At 50.5% G+C, this 15,624-nt stretch overlaps 1 protein-coding gene across 1 annotated transcript in view; it reads left to right on the forward strand.

Moving 5' to 3' along the window:
- LOC135533184 (trinucleotide repeat-containing gene 6A protein-like) overlaps nt 1-15,624 on the forward strand; it is a 65,205-nt gene that overhangs the window by 21,620 nt on the left and 27,961 nt on the right. The window contains 4 exon segments of the mRNA XM_064960583.1: nt 7,624-7,671; nt 10,108-10,196; nt 12,259-14,560; nt 14,563-14,643. Coding sequence (XP_064816655.1) covers nt 7,626-7,671; nt 10,108-10,196; nt 12,259-14,560; nt 14,563-14,643 — 2,518 coding nt within the window. The 5' untranslated portion in view covers nt 7,624-7,625.

Consider the following 15,624-nt stretch of genomic DNA (forward strand, 5'->3'; position numbering starts at 1 on the left):
GAGAGAAGAGGATCGCTGTCACTAAGGGTGTTGCGTCTGTGTTAGTCAGTGGTAGGATCAGGAGAAGTGTGGAGGGAGGGAGGGAGAGAGAAGAGGATCGCTGTCACTAAGGGTGTTGCGTCTGTGTTAGTCAGTGGTTGGATCAGGAGAAGTGTGGAGGGAGGGAGGGAGGGAGGGATAAGAGGATCACTGTCACTAAGGGTGTTGCGTCTGTGTTAGTCAGTGGTTGGATCAGGAGAAGTGTGGAGGGAGGAAGGAAGGGAGGGATAAGAGGAGCACTGTCACTAAGGGTGTTGCGTCTGTGTTAGTCAGTGGTTGGATCAGGAGAAGTGTGGAGGGAGGGAGGGAGGGATAAGAGGAGCACTGTCACTAAGGGTGTTGCGTCTGTGTTAGTCAGTGGTTGGATCAGGAGAAGTGTGGAGGCCGCCAGGTTTTAGAGGATACTGGAGGAAGAGAGGATGAGGAAGTAGGAGAAGTTCTGTTGTCCGACACTCACATCAAAATACACAGGAGTATCCAACCTAACTCCTTCCTCTTCTTCTCCTTCCTCTTCTTCTCCTTCCTCTTCTTCTCCTTCCTCTTCTTCTCCTTCCTCTTCTTCTCCTTCCTCTCCTTCTCCTTCCTCTCCTTCTCCTTCCTCTCCTTCTCCTTCCTCTCCTTCTCCTTCCTCTCCTTCTCCTTCCTCTCTTCCTCCTTCCTCTCTTCCTCCCTCCTCCCCTCCTCTACAGTGTCAGAACATATCAAATCCAGGCAGACTCCTGCTCCTTGGCCTGCCAATTTTAAACGACAAAATCCCCACTACACACACACACTGCTCCGAGCATCTTCAGCGATGCCAACAGGGTCCCAGCCAGCTGCCAGCCCCTCTCCCAGCCTGCCCCTGTGTGCCCAGCCCTGAGCCCTAACCACAAACTGACCCCGTGGCTCTAGGAACCCCCCCAGTGCAGCTGTCCTCCACACAGCCAGGTGGCGCCCTGACCCACCGCCAGACAGGCAGCGCTACGAACAGGTAATACAATGTAGATTAGATTACTTTACCTCACCGAGACTACATCCTGGCTCTGTTTAGTCCACTACTGTTATCAACATTACCTCACCTAGACTACATCTGGAATGGCTCTGTTTAGTCCACTACTGTTAGCAACATTACCTCACCGAGACTACATCCTGGCTCTGTTTAGTCCACTACTGTTAGCAACATTACCTCACCTAGACTACATCTGGAATGGCTCTGTTTAGTCCACTACTGTTATCAACATTACCTCACCGAGACTACATCCTGGCTCTGTTTAGTCCACTACTGTTAGCAACATTACCTCACCTAGACTACATCTGGAATGGCTCTGTTTAGTCCACTACTGTTAGTAACTTTACCTCACCGAGACTACATCCTGGCTCTGTTTAGTCCACTACTGTTAGCAACATTACCTCACCTAGACTACATCCTGGCTCTGTTTAGTCCACTACTGTTAGCAACATTACCTCACCTAGACTACATCTGGAATGGCTCTGTTTAGTCCACTACTGTTAGTAACTTTACCTCACCGAGACTACATCTGGAATAGCTCTGTTTAGTCCGCTACTGTTAGTAACATTACCTCACCTAGACTACATCTGGAATGGCTCTGTTTAGTCCACTACTGTTAGCAACATATTACCTCACCTAGACTACATCTGGAATGTACTGTCAACAATAAGGACCTCTATCAGTAGGTTAGTACTGTCAACACCAAGGTCCTCTATCAGTAGGTTAGTACTGTCAACAATAAGGACCTCTATCAGTAGGTTAGTACTGTCAACACTACGGTCCTCTATCAGTAGGTTAGTACTGTCAACACTAAGGACCTCTATCAGTAGGTTAGTACTGTCAACAATAAGGACCTCTATCAGTAGGTTAGTACTGTCAACACTAAGGACCTCTATCAGTAGGTTAGTACTGTCAACACTAAGGACCTCTATCAGTAGGTTAGTACTGTCAACACTAAGGACCTCTATCAGTAGGTTAGTACTGTCAACAATAAGGACCTCTATCAGTAGGTTTGTACTGTCAACACTACGGTCCTCTATCAGTAGGTTAGTACTGTCAACACTACGGTCCTCTATCAGTAGGTTAGTACTGTCAACACTAAGGACCTCTATCAGTAGGTTAGTACTGTCAACACTAAGGTCCTCTATCAGTAGGTTAGTACTGTCAACAATAAGGACCTCTATCAGTAGGTTAGTACTGTCAACAATAAGGACCTCTATCAGTAGGTTAGTACTGTCAACACTACGGTCCTCTATCAGTAGGTTAGTACTGTCAACAATAAGGACCTCTATCAGTAGGTTAGTACTGTCAACACTAAGGACCTCTATCAGTAGGTTAGTACTGTCAACAATAAGGACCTCTATCAGTAGGTTAGTACTGTCAACACTACGGTCCTCTATCAGTAGGTTAGTACTGTCAACACTACGGTCCTCTATCAGTAGGTTAGTACTGTCAACAATAAGGACCTCTATCGGTAGGTTAGTACTGTCAACACTAAGGACCTCTATCGGTAGGTTAGTACTGTCAACACTACGGTCCTCTATCAGTAGGTTAGTACTGTCAACAATAAGGACCTCTATTAGTAGGTTAGTACTGTCAACACTAAGGACCTCTATCAGTAGGTTAGTACTGTCAACAATAAGGACCTCTATTAGTAGGTTAGTACTGTCAACAATAAGGACCTCTATCAGTAGGTTAGTACTGTCAACACTACGGTCCTCTATCAGTAGGTTAGTACTGTCAACAATAAGGACCTCTATCAGTAGGTTAGTACTGTCAACAATAAGGACCTCTATCAGTAGGTTAGTACTGTCAACAATAAGGACCTCTATCAGTAGGTTAGTACTGTCAACACTACGGTCCTCTATCAGTAGGTTAGTACTGTCAACACCAAGGTCCTCTATCAGTAGGTTAGTACTGTCAACACCAAGGTCCTCTATCAGTAGGTTAGTACTGTCAACACTACGGTGCTCTATCAGTAGGTTAGTACTGTCAACAATAAGGACCTCTATCAGTAGGTTAGTACTGTCAACAATAAGGACCTCTATCAGTAGGTTAGTACTGTCAACACTAAGGACCTCTATCAGTAGGTTAGTACTGTCAACACTACGGTCCTCTATCAGTAGGTTAGTACTGTCAACAATAAGGACCTCTATCAGTAGGTTAGTACTGTCAACAATAAGGACCTCTATCAGTAGGTTAGTACTGTCAACAATAAGGACCTCTATCAGTAGGTTAGTACTGTCAACAATAAGGACCTCTATCAGTAGGTTAGTACTGTCAACACTACGGTCCTCTATCAGTAGGTTAGTACTGTCAACAATAAGGACCTCTATCAGTAGGTTAGTACTGTCAACACTAAGGACCTCTCAGTAGGTTAGTACTGTCAACAATAAGGACCTCTATCAGTAGGTTAGTACTGTCAACACTAAGGTCCTCTATCAGTAGGTTAGTACTGTCAACACTACGGTCCTCTATCAGTAGGTTAGTACTGTCAACACTAAGGACCTCTATCAGTAGGTTAGTACTGTCAACAATAAGGACCTCTATCAGTAGGTTAGTACTGTCAACACTACGGTCCTCTATCAGTAGGTTAGTACTGTCAACAATAAGGACCTCTATCAGTAGGTTAGTACTGTCAACACTACGGTCCTCTATCAGTAGGTTAGTACTGTCAACAATAAGGACCTCTATCGGTAGGTTAGTACTGTCAACACTACGGTCCTCTATCAGTAGGTTAGTACTGTCAACAATAAGGTCCTCTATCAGTAGGTTAGTACTGTCAACAATAAGGACCTCTATCAGTAGGTTAGTACTGTCAACAATAAGGACCTCTATCAGTAGGTTAGTACTGTCAACACTACGGTCCTCTATCAGTAGGTTAGTACTGTCAACACTAAGGACCTCTATCAGTAGGTTAGTACTGTCAACAATAAGGACCTCTATCAGTAGGTTAGTACTGTCAACACTAAGGACCTCTATCAGTAGGTTAGTACTGTCAACAATAAGGACCTCTATCAGTAGGTTAGTACTGTCAACAATAAGGACCTCTATCAGTAGGTTAGTACTGTCAACAATAAGGTCCTCTATCAGTAGGTTAGTACTGTCAACACTACGGTCCTCTATCAGTAGGTTAGTACTGTCAACAATAAGGACCTCTATCAGTAGGTTAGTACTGTCAACAATAAGGACCTCTATCAGTAGGTTAGTACTGTCAACAATAAGGACCTCTATCAGTAGGTTAGTACTGTCAACAATAAGGACCTCTATCAGTAGGTTAGTACTGTCAACACTACGGTCCTCTATCATTAGGTTAGGACTGTCAACACTACGGTCCTCTATCATTAGGTTAGGACTGTCAACACTACGGTCCTCTATCAGTAGGTTAGTACTGTCAACAATAAGGACCTCTATCAGTAGGTTAGTACTGTCAACAATAAGGACCTCTATCAGTAGGTTAGTACTGTCAACAATAAGGACCTCTATCAGTAGGTTAGTACTGTCAACAATAAGGACCTCTATCAGTAGGTTAGTACTGTCAACAATAAGGACCTCTATCAGTAGGTTAGTACTGTCAACAATAAGGACCTCTATCAGTAGGTTAGTACTGTCAACAATAAGGACCTCTATCAGTAGGTTAGTACTGTCAACACTACGGTCCTCTATCAGTAGGTTAGTACTGTCAACAATAAGGACCTCTATCAGTAGGTTAGTACTGTCAACAATAAGGACCTCTATCAGTAGGTTAGTACTGTCAACAATAAGGACCTCTATCAGTAGGTTAGTACTGTCAACAATAAGGACCTCTATCAGTAGGTTAGTACTGTCAGCAATAAGGACCTCTATCAGTAGGTTAGTACTGTCAACAATAAGGACCTCTATCAGTAGGTTAGTACTGTCAACAATAAGGACCTCTATCAGTAGGTTTAGTACTGTCAACACTACGGTCCTCTATCAGTAGGTTAGTACTGTCAACAATAAGGACCTCTATCAGTAGGTTAGTACTGTCAACAATAAGGACCTCTATCAGTAGGTTAGTACTGTCAACAATAAGGACCTCTATCAGTAGGTTAGTACTGTCAACAATAAGGACCTCTATCAGTAGGTTAGTACTGTCAGCAATAAGGACCTCTATCAGTAGGTTAGTACTGTCAACACTACGGTCCTCTATCAGTAGGTTAGTACTGTCAACAATAAGGACCTCTATCAGTAGGTTAGTACTGTCAACAATAAGGACCTCTATCAGTAGGTTAGTACTGTCAACAATAAGGACCTCTATCAGTAGGTTAGTACTGTCAACACTACGGTCCTCTATCAGTAGGTTAGTACTGTCAACACTAAGGACCTCTATCAGTAGGTTAGTACTGTCAACAATAAGGTCCTCTATCAGTAGGTTAGTACTGTCAACAATAAGGACCTCTATCAGTAGGTTAGTACTGTCAACACTACGGTCCTCTATCAGTAGGTTAGTACTGTCAACACTACGGTCCTCTATCAGTAGGTTAGTACTGTCAACAAAAAGGACCTCTATCAGTAGGTTAGTACTGTCAACAATAAGGACCTCTATCAGTAGGTTAGTACTGTCAACACTACGGTCCTCTATCAGTAGGTTAGTACTGTCAACACTACGGTCCTCTATCAGTAGGTTAGTACTGTCAACAAAAAGGACCTCTATCAGTAGGTTAGTACTGTCAACACTACGGTCCTCTATCAGTAGGTTAGTACTGTCAACAATAAGGACCTCTATCAGTAGGTTAGTACTGTCAACAATAAGGACCTCTATCAGTAGGTTAGTACTGTCAACACTACGGTCCTCTATCAGTAGGTTAGTACTGTCAACACTACGGTCCTCTATCAGTAGGTTAGTACTGTCAACAATAAGGACCTCTATCAGTAGGTTAGTACTGTCAACAATAAGGACCTCTATCAGTAGGTTAGTACTGTCAACACCAAGGTCCTCTGTCTCAGTATGGTGGTCTGTATGAAACATGTTGGTATTACAGACTCGGTCAGCGAGAGGTTGAAAATGTCAGTGAAGACACTTATCAGTTTGTATGCTCGGAGTACACGCCCTGAGGACACGTCCTGGTCATCCGTCTGGCCCTGCGGCCTTGGGAATTTTGCCCTGTTTAAAGGTGTTGCTCACATCGGCTGCAGAGAGCGTGATCACACAGCCATCCGGAACAGCTGGTGCTCTCATTGCATGCTTCATTGTTGCTTGCCTCGAGGCGAACATAAAAGGCATTTTGCTCGTCTGGTTGGCCCTCGTCACTGTGCAGCTCGCGGCTGTGTTTCCCTTCGTAGTCCGTAATAGTTTGAAAGCCCCCTGCCACATCCGACGAGCTTCAGAGCCGATTTCTTATAAGCGTCCGGATTAGTGTCCCGCTCCTTGAAAGCGGCAGCTCTAACCTTTTGCCTTTAGCTTTCTAGCCTTTAGCTTTCTAGCCTTTAGCTTTCTAGCCTTTAGTTTTTAGCTTTTAGCCTTTAGCTTTTAGTCTTTAGCTTTCTAGCCTTTAGCTTTCTAGCTTTTAGCTTTTTAGCCTTCAGGCTTTAGCTTTCTAGCCTTTAGCTTTCTAGCTTTTAGCCTTTAGTTTTTAGCTTTTAGCCTTTAGCTTTTAGACTTTAGCTTTTAGCCTTTAGCTTTTAGACTTTAGCTTTCTAGCTTTTAGCCTTTAGCTTTCTAGCCTTCAGCCTTTAGCTTTCTTGCCTTTAGCCCTATCCTTTAGTCTTTAGCTAGAGCTGACAGTATTGTCTGTAGTATTTGTCTCTTCTTGTAAACCTGCTTTATTTCTTCGTCTACTTCCTGACGCTGTTTTAACATTTTAATCGTGTTTTTCTTCTATCCCTTGTTTCTGTCGCTGTCCCCCTCTCTCGCTGTCCCCCTCTCTCGCTGTCCCCCTCTCTCGCTGTCCCCCTCTCTCGCTGTCCTCCTCTCTCGCTGTCCTCCTCTCTCGCTGTCCTCCTCTCTCGCTGTCCTCCTCTCTCGCTGTCCTCCTCTCTCGCTGTCCTCCTCTCTCGCTGTCCTCCTCTCTCGCTGTCCTCCTCTCTCGCTAACCTCCTCTCTCGCTGTCCTCCTCCTCTCGCTGTCCTCCTCCTCTCGCTGTCCTCCTCCTCTCGCTATCCCCCTCTCTCGCTAACCTCCTCTCTCGCTGTCCTCCTCCTCTCGCTGTCCTCCTCCTCTCGCTGTCCTCCTCCTCTCGCTATCCCCCTCTCTCGCTAACCTCCTCTCTCGCTGTCCTCCTCTCCTGCTGTCCTCCTCTCCTCTCTTGCTAACCCCCTCTCTCGCTGTCCCCCTCTCTCGCTGTCCCCCTCTCTCGCTGTCCCCCTCTCTCGCTGTCCCCTTCTCTCGCTGTCCCCCTCTCTCGCTGTCCCCCTCTCTCGCTAACCCCCTCTCTCGCTGTCCTCCTCTCTCGCTGTCCTCCTCTCGCTGTCCCCCTCTCTCGCTGTCCCCCACTCTCGCTAACCCCCTCTCTCGCTGTCCCCCTCTCTCGCTGTCCCCCTCTCTCGCTAACCTCCTCTCGCTGTCCCTCTCTCTTGCTGTCCCCCTCTCTCGCTATATCCTCATTTTCTTTCCTCTCTTCTGTCCTGTATCCTAGGCATGGCTCCAATTCGGGACTCGGTCAGCCACTCTCCTAACCAAACAGGTGACAGCCTTTTTATTTTACCCTTTGACCTCGACTCTTCTTCTCTCTGCCTTCCTGGACCTCTCCCTACACTACTCCAGTCAGACAAGCTCATTCCTGAATCCCAGTTCCCCCCGCCCAGGTGCTCACGTTAACGTTGGCTGTTGTTATGTAGTCTCAGTGTGTCGGTCATTGTCTGATCTCTTCTACCGTAGACCGTCTCACCTTGTTATTCAACTTAAACTACCTTTGAACACAGCATGTGCTCCTACAAAGGTAGGGTTAGGGTTTAAAGGCACATAAAGGGAGAGAGGAGGAGGAGGAGGAGGGAGAGAACATTCTGACTGAGCAGGCAGACGAGACAACATTCAAGGAGAATTGGCAGCCATCGTGTGTGTGTGTGTGTGTGTGTGTGTGTGTGTGTGTGTGTGTCAGAATGAGCGTGGCTTTACAGAAAACCAGGGTGGTTAATTGCCAGAAGAGAAGAGCGGACACTGGAGACATGAAAGGGATCATTTAGTTCTGAGGAAGAGGTTCTCGTCGTAAAATAATAAAACAGCCCCCTCCCCACCCTCCCCCTTTCCCGTCTCTCCCCTCCCTCTCTCCAATGTCCCTCCTCCGTCTCTCTCCAAAGTCCCTCCAATATCCCTCTCTCACCTCCCTCCTCTCTCACCTCCCTCCTCTCTCCCCTCCCTCCTCTGTCCCCCTTCCTCTCTCCCCTCCCTCCCCTCCCTCCTCTGTCTCCCTCCCTTCCCTCCTCTGTCTCCCTCCCTCCTCTCTCCCCTCCTCCCTCTCTCCATCATCTATCCCCTCCTGGTTGGCTGTAGCATCACACTGCTGAAACAAAATGGTGTCTGCTGACTAGACTGACACACACACTGTGAATGTCTGCATCATGATCACTGGCATCACTGGGCTGGGTTAGAGGGACTGGGCTGGGTTAGAGACACAGGGACGGGTTAGAGACACAGGGACGGGTTGGAGACACAGGGACGGGTTAGAGGGACTGGGCTGGGTTAGAGGGACTGGGCTGGGTTAGAGGGACTGGGCTGGGTTAGAGGGACTGGGCTGGGTTAGAGGGACTGGGCTGGGTTAGAGGGGCTGGGTTAGAGGGGCTGGGTTAGAGGGGCTGGGTTAGAGGGGCTGGGTTAGAGGGACTGGGCTGGGTTAGAGGGACTGGGCTGGGTTAGAGGGACTGGGCTGGGTTAGAGGCTCTGGGCTGGGTTAGAGGGACTGGGCTGGGTTAGAGGGACTGGGCTGGGTTAGAGGGACTGGGCTGGGTTAGAGGGACTGGGCTGGGTTAGAGGGACTGGGCTGGGTTAGAGGGACTGGGCTGGGTTGGAGGGACTGGGCCGGGTTGGAGGGACTGGGCCGGGTTGGAGGGACTGGGCCGGGTTGGAGGGACTGGGCCGGGTTGGAGGGACTGGGCCGGGTTGGAGGGACTGGGACGGGTTGGAGGGACTGGGACGGGTTGGAGAGACTGGGACGGGTTGGAGAGACAGGGACGGGTTGGAGGGACAGGGACGGGTTGGAGGGACTGGGACGGGTTGGAGAGACTGGGACGGGTTGGAGAGACAGGGACGGGTTGGAGGGACTGGGACGGGTTGGAGAGACAGGGACGGGTTGGAGGGACTGGGACGGGTTGGAGGGACTGGGACGGGTTGGAGGGACTGGGACGGGTTGGAGGGACTGGGACGGGTTGGAGACACAGGGACGGGTTGGAGAGACAGGGACGGGTTGGAGGGACAGGGACGGGTTGGAGGGACAAATCAAATCAAATCAAATTTATTTATATAGCCCTTCGTACATCAGCTGATATCTCAAAGTGCTGTACAGAAACCCAGCCTAAAACCCCAAACAGCAAGCAATGCAGGTGTAGAAGCACGGTGGCTAGGAAAAACTCCCTAGAAAGGGACGGGTTGGAGACACAGGGACGGGTTGGAGGGACTGGGCCGGGTTGGGAGGGACTGGGCCGGGTTGGGAGGGACTGGGCCGGGTTGGGAGGGACTGGGCCGGGTTGGAGGGACTGGGACAAGGTTAGAGACACAGGGACGGTTTGGAGACACAGGGACGGGTTGGAGGGACTGGGCCGGGTTGGGAGGGACTGGGCCGGGCCGGGTTGTAGGGACTGGGCCGGGTTGGGGGGACGGGGACTGGGCCGGGTTGGGGGGACGGGGACTGGGCCGGGTTGGGGGGGACGGGGACTGGGCCGGCTTGGGGGGGGGCGGGGCCGGGTTGGGGGTACGGGGACTGGGCCGGGTTAGAGAGACATCAGGGAGACATCACAGTACTTCAACAATCCATCTTCTCACTCAGTAACAGGTGGACGTCTGGGTTCCATCCCTCCCTTTCCACCAATCAAACGTCAGATCAATGATTAGTGAAAGAATGTCCTGGTGTGTTCTCATGTGAGCTAACCTCCACCACCACCCCGTCTCTCCGTCTTCCTGTCCCCAGGTTTGGACCACCCTGGCCTGGATTCTCAGTATGAGAGTTGCCCCTGGAGCTCTGGTTCTCCCTGCAGCAGAGACAGTAACTGGGACAAGGTGGGTCCTCTGAGGTCCAAACGGAAATACGTTTGGTTTTGGTCACTTGTATTTTCATCTTTAAACGTTATAATGTGATTCGGCTTTTACGGGAAACGCGTTCGGATGTCTCGCCCAAAAAATGGAACGGACTGTTTTTCTGGTTGTTTTTGTAAATCCTTTAAATCCTTTACTGTAAAAAAGAACAAAAAAAACGATTGTATGATATTACTTAATAAGGAACATTTCCAAGTTTAGTTAGCATTACCCAATGTGAAGACGCTCCCTGACCTGAGAGTGTAGCATCTGACTGGTTTAGTTTAGTTAGCATTACCCAATGTGAAGACGCTCTCTGACCTGAGCGTGTCACATCTGACTGGTTTAGTTTAGTTAGCATTACCCAATGTGAAGACGCTCCCTGACCTGAGAGTGTCACATCTGACTGGTTTAGTTTAGTTTAGTTAGCATTACCCAATGTGAAGACGCTCCCTGACCTGAGAGTGTCACATCTGACTGGTTTAGTTTAGTTTAGTTAGCATTACCCAATGTGAAGACGCTCCCTGACCTGAGAGTGTAGCATCTGACTGGTTTAGTTTAGTTAGCATTACCCAATGTGAAGACGCTCCCTGACCTGAGAGTGTCACATCTGACTGGTTTAGTTTAGTTTAGTTAGCATTACCCAATGTGAAGACGCTCCCTGACCTGAGAGTGTAGCATCTGACTGGTTTAGTTTAGTTTAGTTAGCATTACCCAATGTGAAGACGCTCCCTAACCTGAGAGTGTAGCATCTGACTGGTTTAGTTTAGTTTAGTTAGCATTACCCAATGTGAAGACGCTCCCTGACCTGAGAGTGTAGCATCTGACTGGTTTAGTTTAGTTAGCATTACCCAATGTGAAGACGCTCTCTGACCTGAGAGTGTAGCATCTGACTGGTTTAGTTTAGTTAGCATTACCCAATGTGAAGACGCTCCCTGACCTGAGAGTGTAGCATCTGACTGGTTTAGTTTAGTTAGCATTACCCAATGTGAAGACGCTCCCTGACCTGAGAGTGTAGCATCTGACTGGTTTAGTTTAGTTAGCATTACCCAATGTGAAGACGCTCTCTGACCTGAGCGTGTCACATCTGACTGGTTTAGTTTAGTTAGCATTACCCAATGTGAAGACGCTCCCTGACCTGAGAGTGTCACATCTGACTGGTTTAGTTTAGTTTAGTTAGCATTACCCAATGTGAAGACGCTCCCTGACCTGAGAGTGTCACATCTGACTGGTTTAGTTTAGTTTAGTTAGCATTACCCAATGTGAAGACGCTCCCTGACCTGAGAGTGTAGCATCTGACTGGTTTAGTTTAGTTAGCATTACCCAATGTGAAGACGCTCCCTGACCTGAGAGTGTCACATCTGACTGGTTTAGTTTAGTTTAGTTAGCATTACCCAATGTGAAGACGCTCCCTGACCTGAGAGTGTAGCATCTGACTGGTTTAGTTTAGTTTAGTTAGCATTACCCAATGTGAAGACGCTCCCTAACCTGAGAGTGTAGCATCTGACTGGTTTAGTTTAGTTTAGTTAGCATTACCCAATGTGAAGACGCTCCCTGACCTGAGAGTGTAGCATCTGACTGGTTTAGTTTAGTTAGCATTACCCAATGTGAAGACGCTCTCTGACCTGAGAGTGTAGCATCTGACTGGTTTAGTTTAGTTAGCATTACCCAATGTGAAGACGCTCCCTGACCTGAGAGTGTAGCATCTGACTGGTTTAGTTTAGTTTAGTTAGCATTACCCAATGTGAAGACGCTCTCTGACCTGAGAGTGTAGCATCTGACTGGTTTAGTTTAGTTTAGTTAGCATTACCCAATGTGAAGACGCTCCTTGACCTGAGAGTGTAGCATCTGACTGGTTTAGTTTAGTTTAGTTAGCATTACCCAATGTGAAGACGCTCCCTGACCTGAGTGTGTAGCATCTGACTGGTTTAGTTTAGTTTAGTTAGCATTACCCAATGTGAAGACGCTAGCTCCCTGAGAGTGTCACATCTGACTGGTTTAGACAGAACCATAACCCTATTAATAAAAGTTTGATTTTCTTTTCAAGGTGCTGGTAGACTCGGTCTGCAGTGACACGCCTTCATCCTCCTCCTCCTCCTCGGCAGCCGGCAACGACCCCGAGCTCCCCTCAGAATGCATGGACACAGACTCTGCCTCTAGCTCTGGTGGCTCGGAGAAGAACTTGGTCACGGCGATGTCGTCGTCGCCGCCGCCGCCTCCCGGCGCTAAAGGAAACGGAGGCCGTAACGGGAACCGCTTCTCCCCTCTGGCGTTGACGAACGGCGGCGTTCCTCCCGTTAACATCGTGACGTGTAACGGGGCGGTGAAAGGCCCCAACGACGCCTCCGCCCCCGCCGACGGTAGCCACGGCAACAAGCCGAGCCCCTGGGCGTCGGCCAACGGTGCTGGTGTGACCCCCGGCACTTTGAACCCAAAAGTTAACCACAGTGCCTGGCCCGGTCCCCAGGGACCCTCTGGCTGTACGATTGGCCAGCAGGGAGGCTCTCTGGGCTGGGGAGGGATACGACCGGACAGCCTCCTCCTGAATGATGCTACTATCAAGCCTCGCCACCTGAACACGACCAACGGACCAAATAACACTACGAACGCCATCGACACCTCTAGTGTACCGAACTCTACAGGCGCCTCAGTGCACAGGAACGAGTCTGGTTCGGGGCTGCGTTCCTGGGGAGGAGGAGGAGGAGGAGGAGCGGGGTCAGAGCTTGGAGATCAGCTCTCCAACGGTACCCTGTCTGGCGCCCAGCACCCCCACAGCGAGGGCCTGGCAGGGGGCTTCTCTAAGCCCTGGGGGGCCTCGGGCCCTGGAGACACTGTGAACGGCCAGGGACACGGCCCTGCTGCTGCTGCTGCTGTTTACAACAGTAAAACTAACAGCAAGGCCACTGTAGGGAGGTGGGACTCTGCTTCTCCTCACAACCTGGGGACTGGAGGAGGGGCGGGCAATGGGAACGGAGTGGGTCCTGCCGGGATCCCCCGGCCATGGGGCAACGCCTCCTCCTCTTCTTCCTCCTCTTCATCTGGCTCCTCCTCTAACAGGCAACCCCCCAATGGGGAGTGGAGCTCGTTGCCCGGTAACAAATCTCAGGATTCCGACGACGGACGGAAGTCAGGGGGAGGAGCCAACGGCTGGAAGAGTCTTGAAGACGACGCCCTCAGGATGGGAGGAGGAGTGCAGGGACCTGCGAGCGTTGGAACGTCTGGCGCCAGTGAGGGGAGCGGGGAGAGCTCTGGAGGCCGTAGCTTAGACAGGAACGACCCCCGTCGACGAGGCCCCCTCCCTGGGTCTACTCAAGTCCTCTCCTGTTCAGACGTGGACCCCCGTGTCCTCTGCAACACCGGCTGGGGCCAGACCCCCGTACGCCAGAACACCGCCTGGGACGTCACCTCTCCCGCCCCCAGACCCGATGACAGGAAACCCGGTAACGGAGGCCCTGGCTGGGGATCGAAAAGCCACGCCGCTCGTTCTCAGACCTCCAGCTTTGGAGGATGGCGTGGGGGGGACGGCGGCCCGGGCCCAGAGTCAGGAGGGTCTGGCTGGGTAGAGCAGAAGACGTTGTCTGGGTGTGGAGACCGAGAGAACAAAGGTCCTGGAGGAGAGCGAGGATGGGACCACAGTAACCCTTCCTCTACCTGGGGGACCAGCCAGAAGGAGGACCTCTCCAACACCTGGATCAACCCTCCGAAACCACAAAAGCAGGGCTGGGGGATGGGTGGTGGAGACCGCTCCAGAGGAGGAGGGAGCAGCTACTGGGGTCAGCCCCAGAAGACTAGCGTGTCTGGGGGATGGGACAACGACAGCGACCGTTCAGGGTCTGCAGGATGGGGCGAGCCCGGCCGCCCGTCCAACACCAACGCCGACGAAAGCAGCAGCACCTGGGGTGGCAGCGGAGGGACCCCTGACCACCCCAGCAACCCTCACTCTGGCTGGGGAGAGCCCCCCGTGTCCAACCCCGCCGGACACAAACCCCAGAACCACCAGACCCAGGGAGGGTGGGGCGAGCCTGCCATGAAGCCCAGCCACCCCTCTCAGAGCTGGGGAGACCCGGCCGAGTGGGGTAAAGATCCAGACGCCAACCCGGACCCTCGAGGACCTCCACCAGGCGGTCCCCACCCCTCCAAACCCAGCGGCTGGACTGGGGTGGCGGTCCCAGCTGGACCCTCCCACAAGGAGGAGGAGTCGACGGGGTGGGAGGAGCCTAGTCCCGAGTCGGTGAGGAGGAGGATGGAGATCGATGATGGCACCTCGGCGTGGGGAGACCCCAGCAAATACAACTGTAGCGGGGTCAATTTGTGGAACAAGACCAGCCAATCAGAGCAGGATGCCATGGCCATGACCAAACCCCCCAGCCCCAGCAGCAGCCCCCACCACCCCTGAATAACATGACCAACAAGGACAAGACCTGCAGCTCTGGTGAGTGGAGGGAGCTGTACACACACACACACACACACACACACACACACACACACAGTGTCCTCCACCTCCCCTTTGTGTGTGTGTGTTTTTTAGGGTTGCGTCATCCTTCTGGAATGTTCTACAGCATTGATTTTTCTCTCTGAGCTGTGAGTGCAGGCAGAAACACAGACCTTTGTTTAGACTGAAATACAGATAGTTGCAGGGGGGGGTTAGACTGAGACAGGAAGGGGGAGAGAGAGACAGGAAGGGGGAGAGAGAGACAGGAAGGGGGAGAGAGAGACAGGAAGGGGGAGAGAGAGACAGGAAGGGGGAGAGAGAGACAGGAAGGGGCAGAGAGAGACAGGAAGGGGCAGAGAGAGACAGGAAGGGGCAGAGAGAGACAGGAAGGGGGAGAGAGAGACAGAAAGGGGGAGAGAGAGACAGAAAGGGGGAGAGAGAGACAGAAAGGGGGGAGACAGAAAGGGGGAGAGACAGAGACAGAAAGGGGGAGAGACAGAGACAGAAAGGGGGAGAGACAGAGACAGAAAGGGTGGGAGAGACAGAGACAGAAAGGGGGAGAGAGAGACAGAAAGGGGGGGAGAGAGAGACAGAAAGGGGGGAGAGACAGAGACAGAAAGGGGGAGAGAGACAGAGACAGAAAGGGGGAGAGAGACAGAGACAGAAAGGGAGAGAGAGACAGAGACAGAAAGAGGGGGGGAGACAGAGACAGAAAGGGGGAGAGAGACAGAGACAGAAAGGGGGAGAGAGACAGAGACAGAAAGGGGGAGAGAGACAGAGACAGAAAGAGGGGGGGGAGATGTATAAAAATGAATCAAGGTCCAGGGCTCTATAAAAATCACTCACAGGTCCAGGGCTCTATAAAAATCACTCACAGGTCCAGGGCTCTAAATATCTGCATTGCAGAGAATGCAGACAGAATCATGGAATCCAGACGTTATCAAACTTCGTAGGGAATCAACTAAATGTATTGAACCTAGT

The sequence above is a fragment of the Oncorhynchus masou genome, unplaced genomic scaffold (genome assembly GCF_036934945.1).
Source record: "Oncorhynchus masou masou isolate Uvic2021 unplaced genomic scaffold, UVic_Omas_1.1 unplaced_scaffold_2276, whole genome shotgun sequence".
Classification (NCBI taxonomy): Eukaryota; Metazoa; Chordata; class Actinopteri; order Salmoniformes; family Salmonidae; genus Oncorhynchus; species Oncorhynchus masou.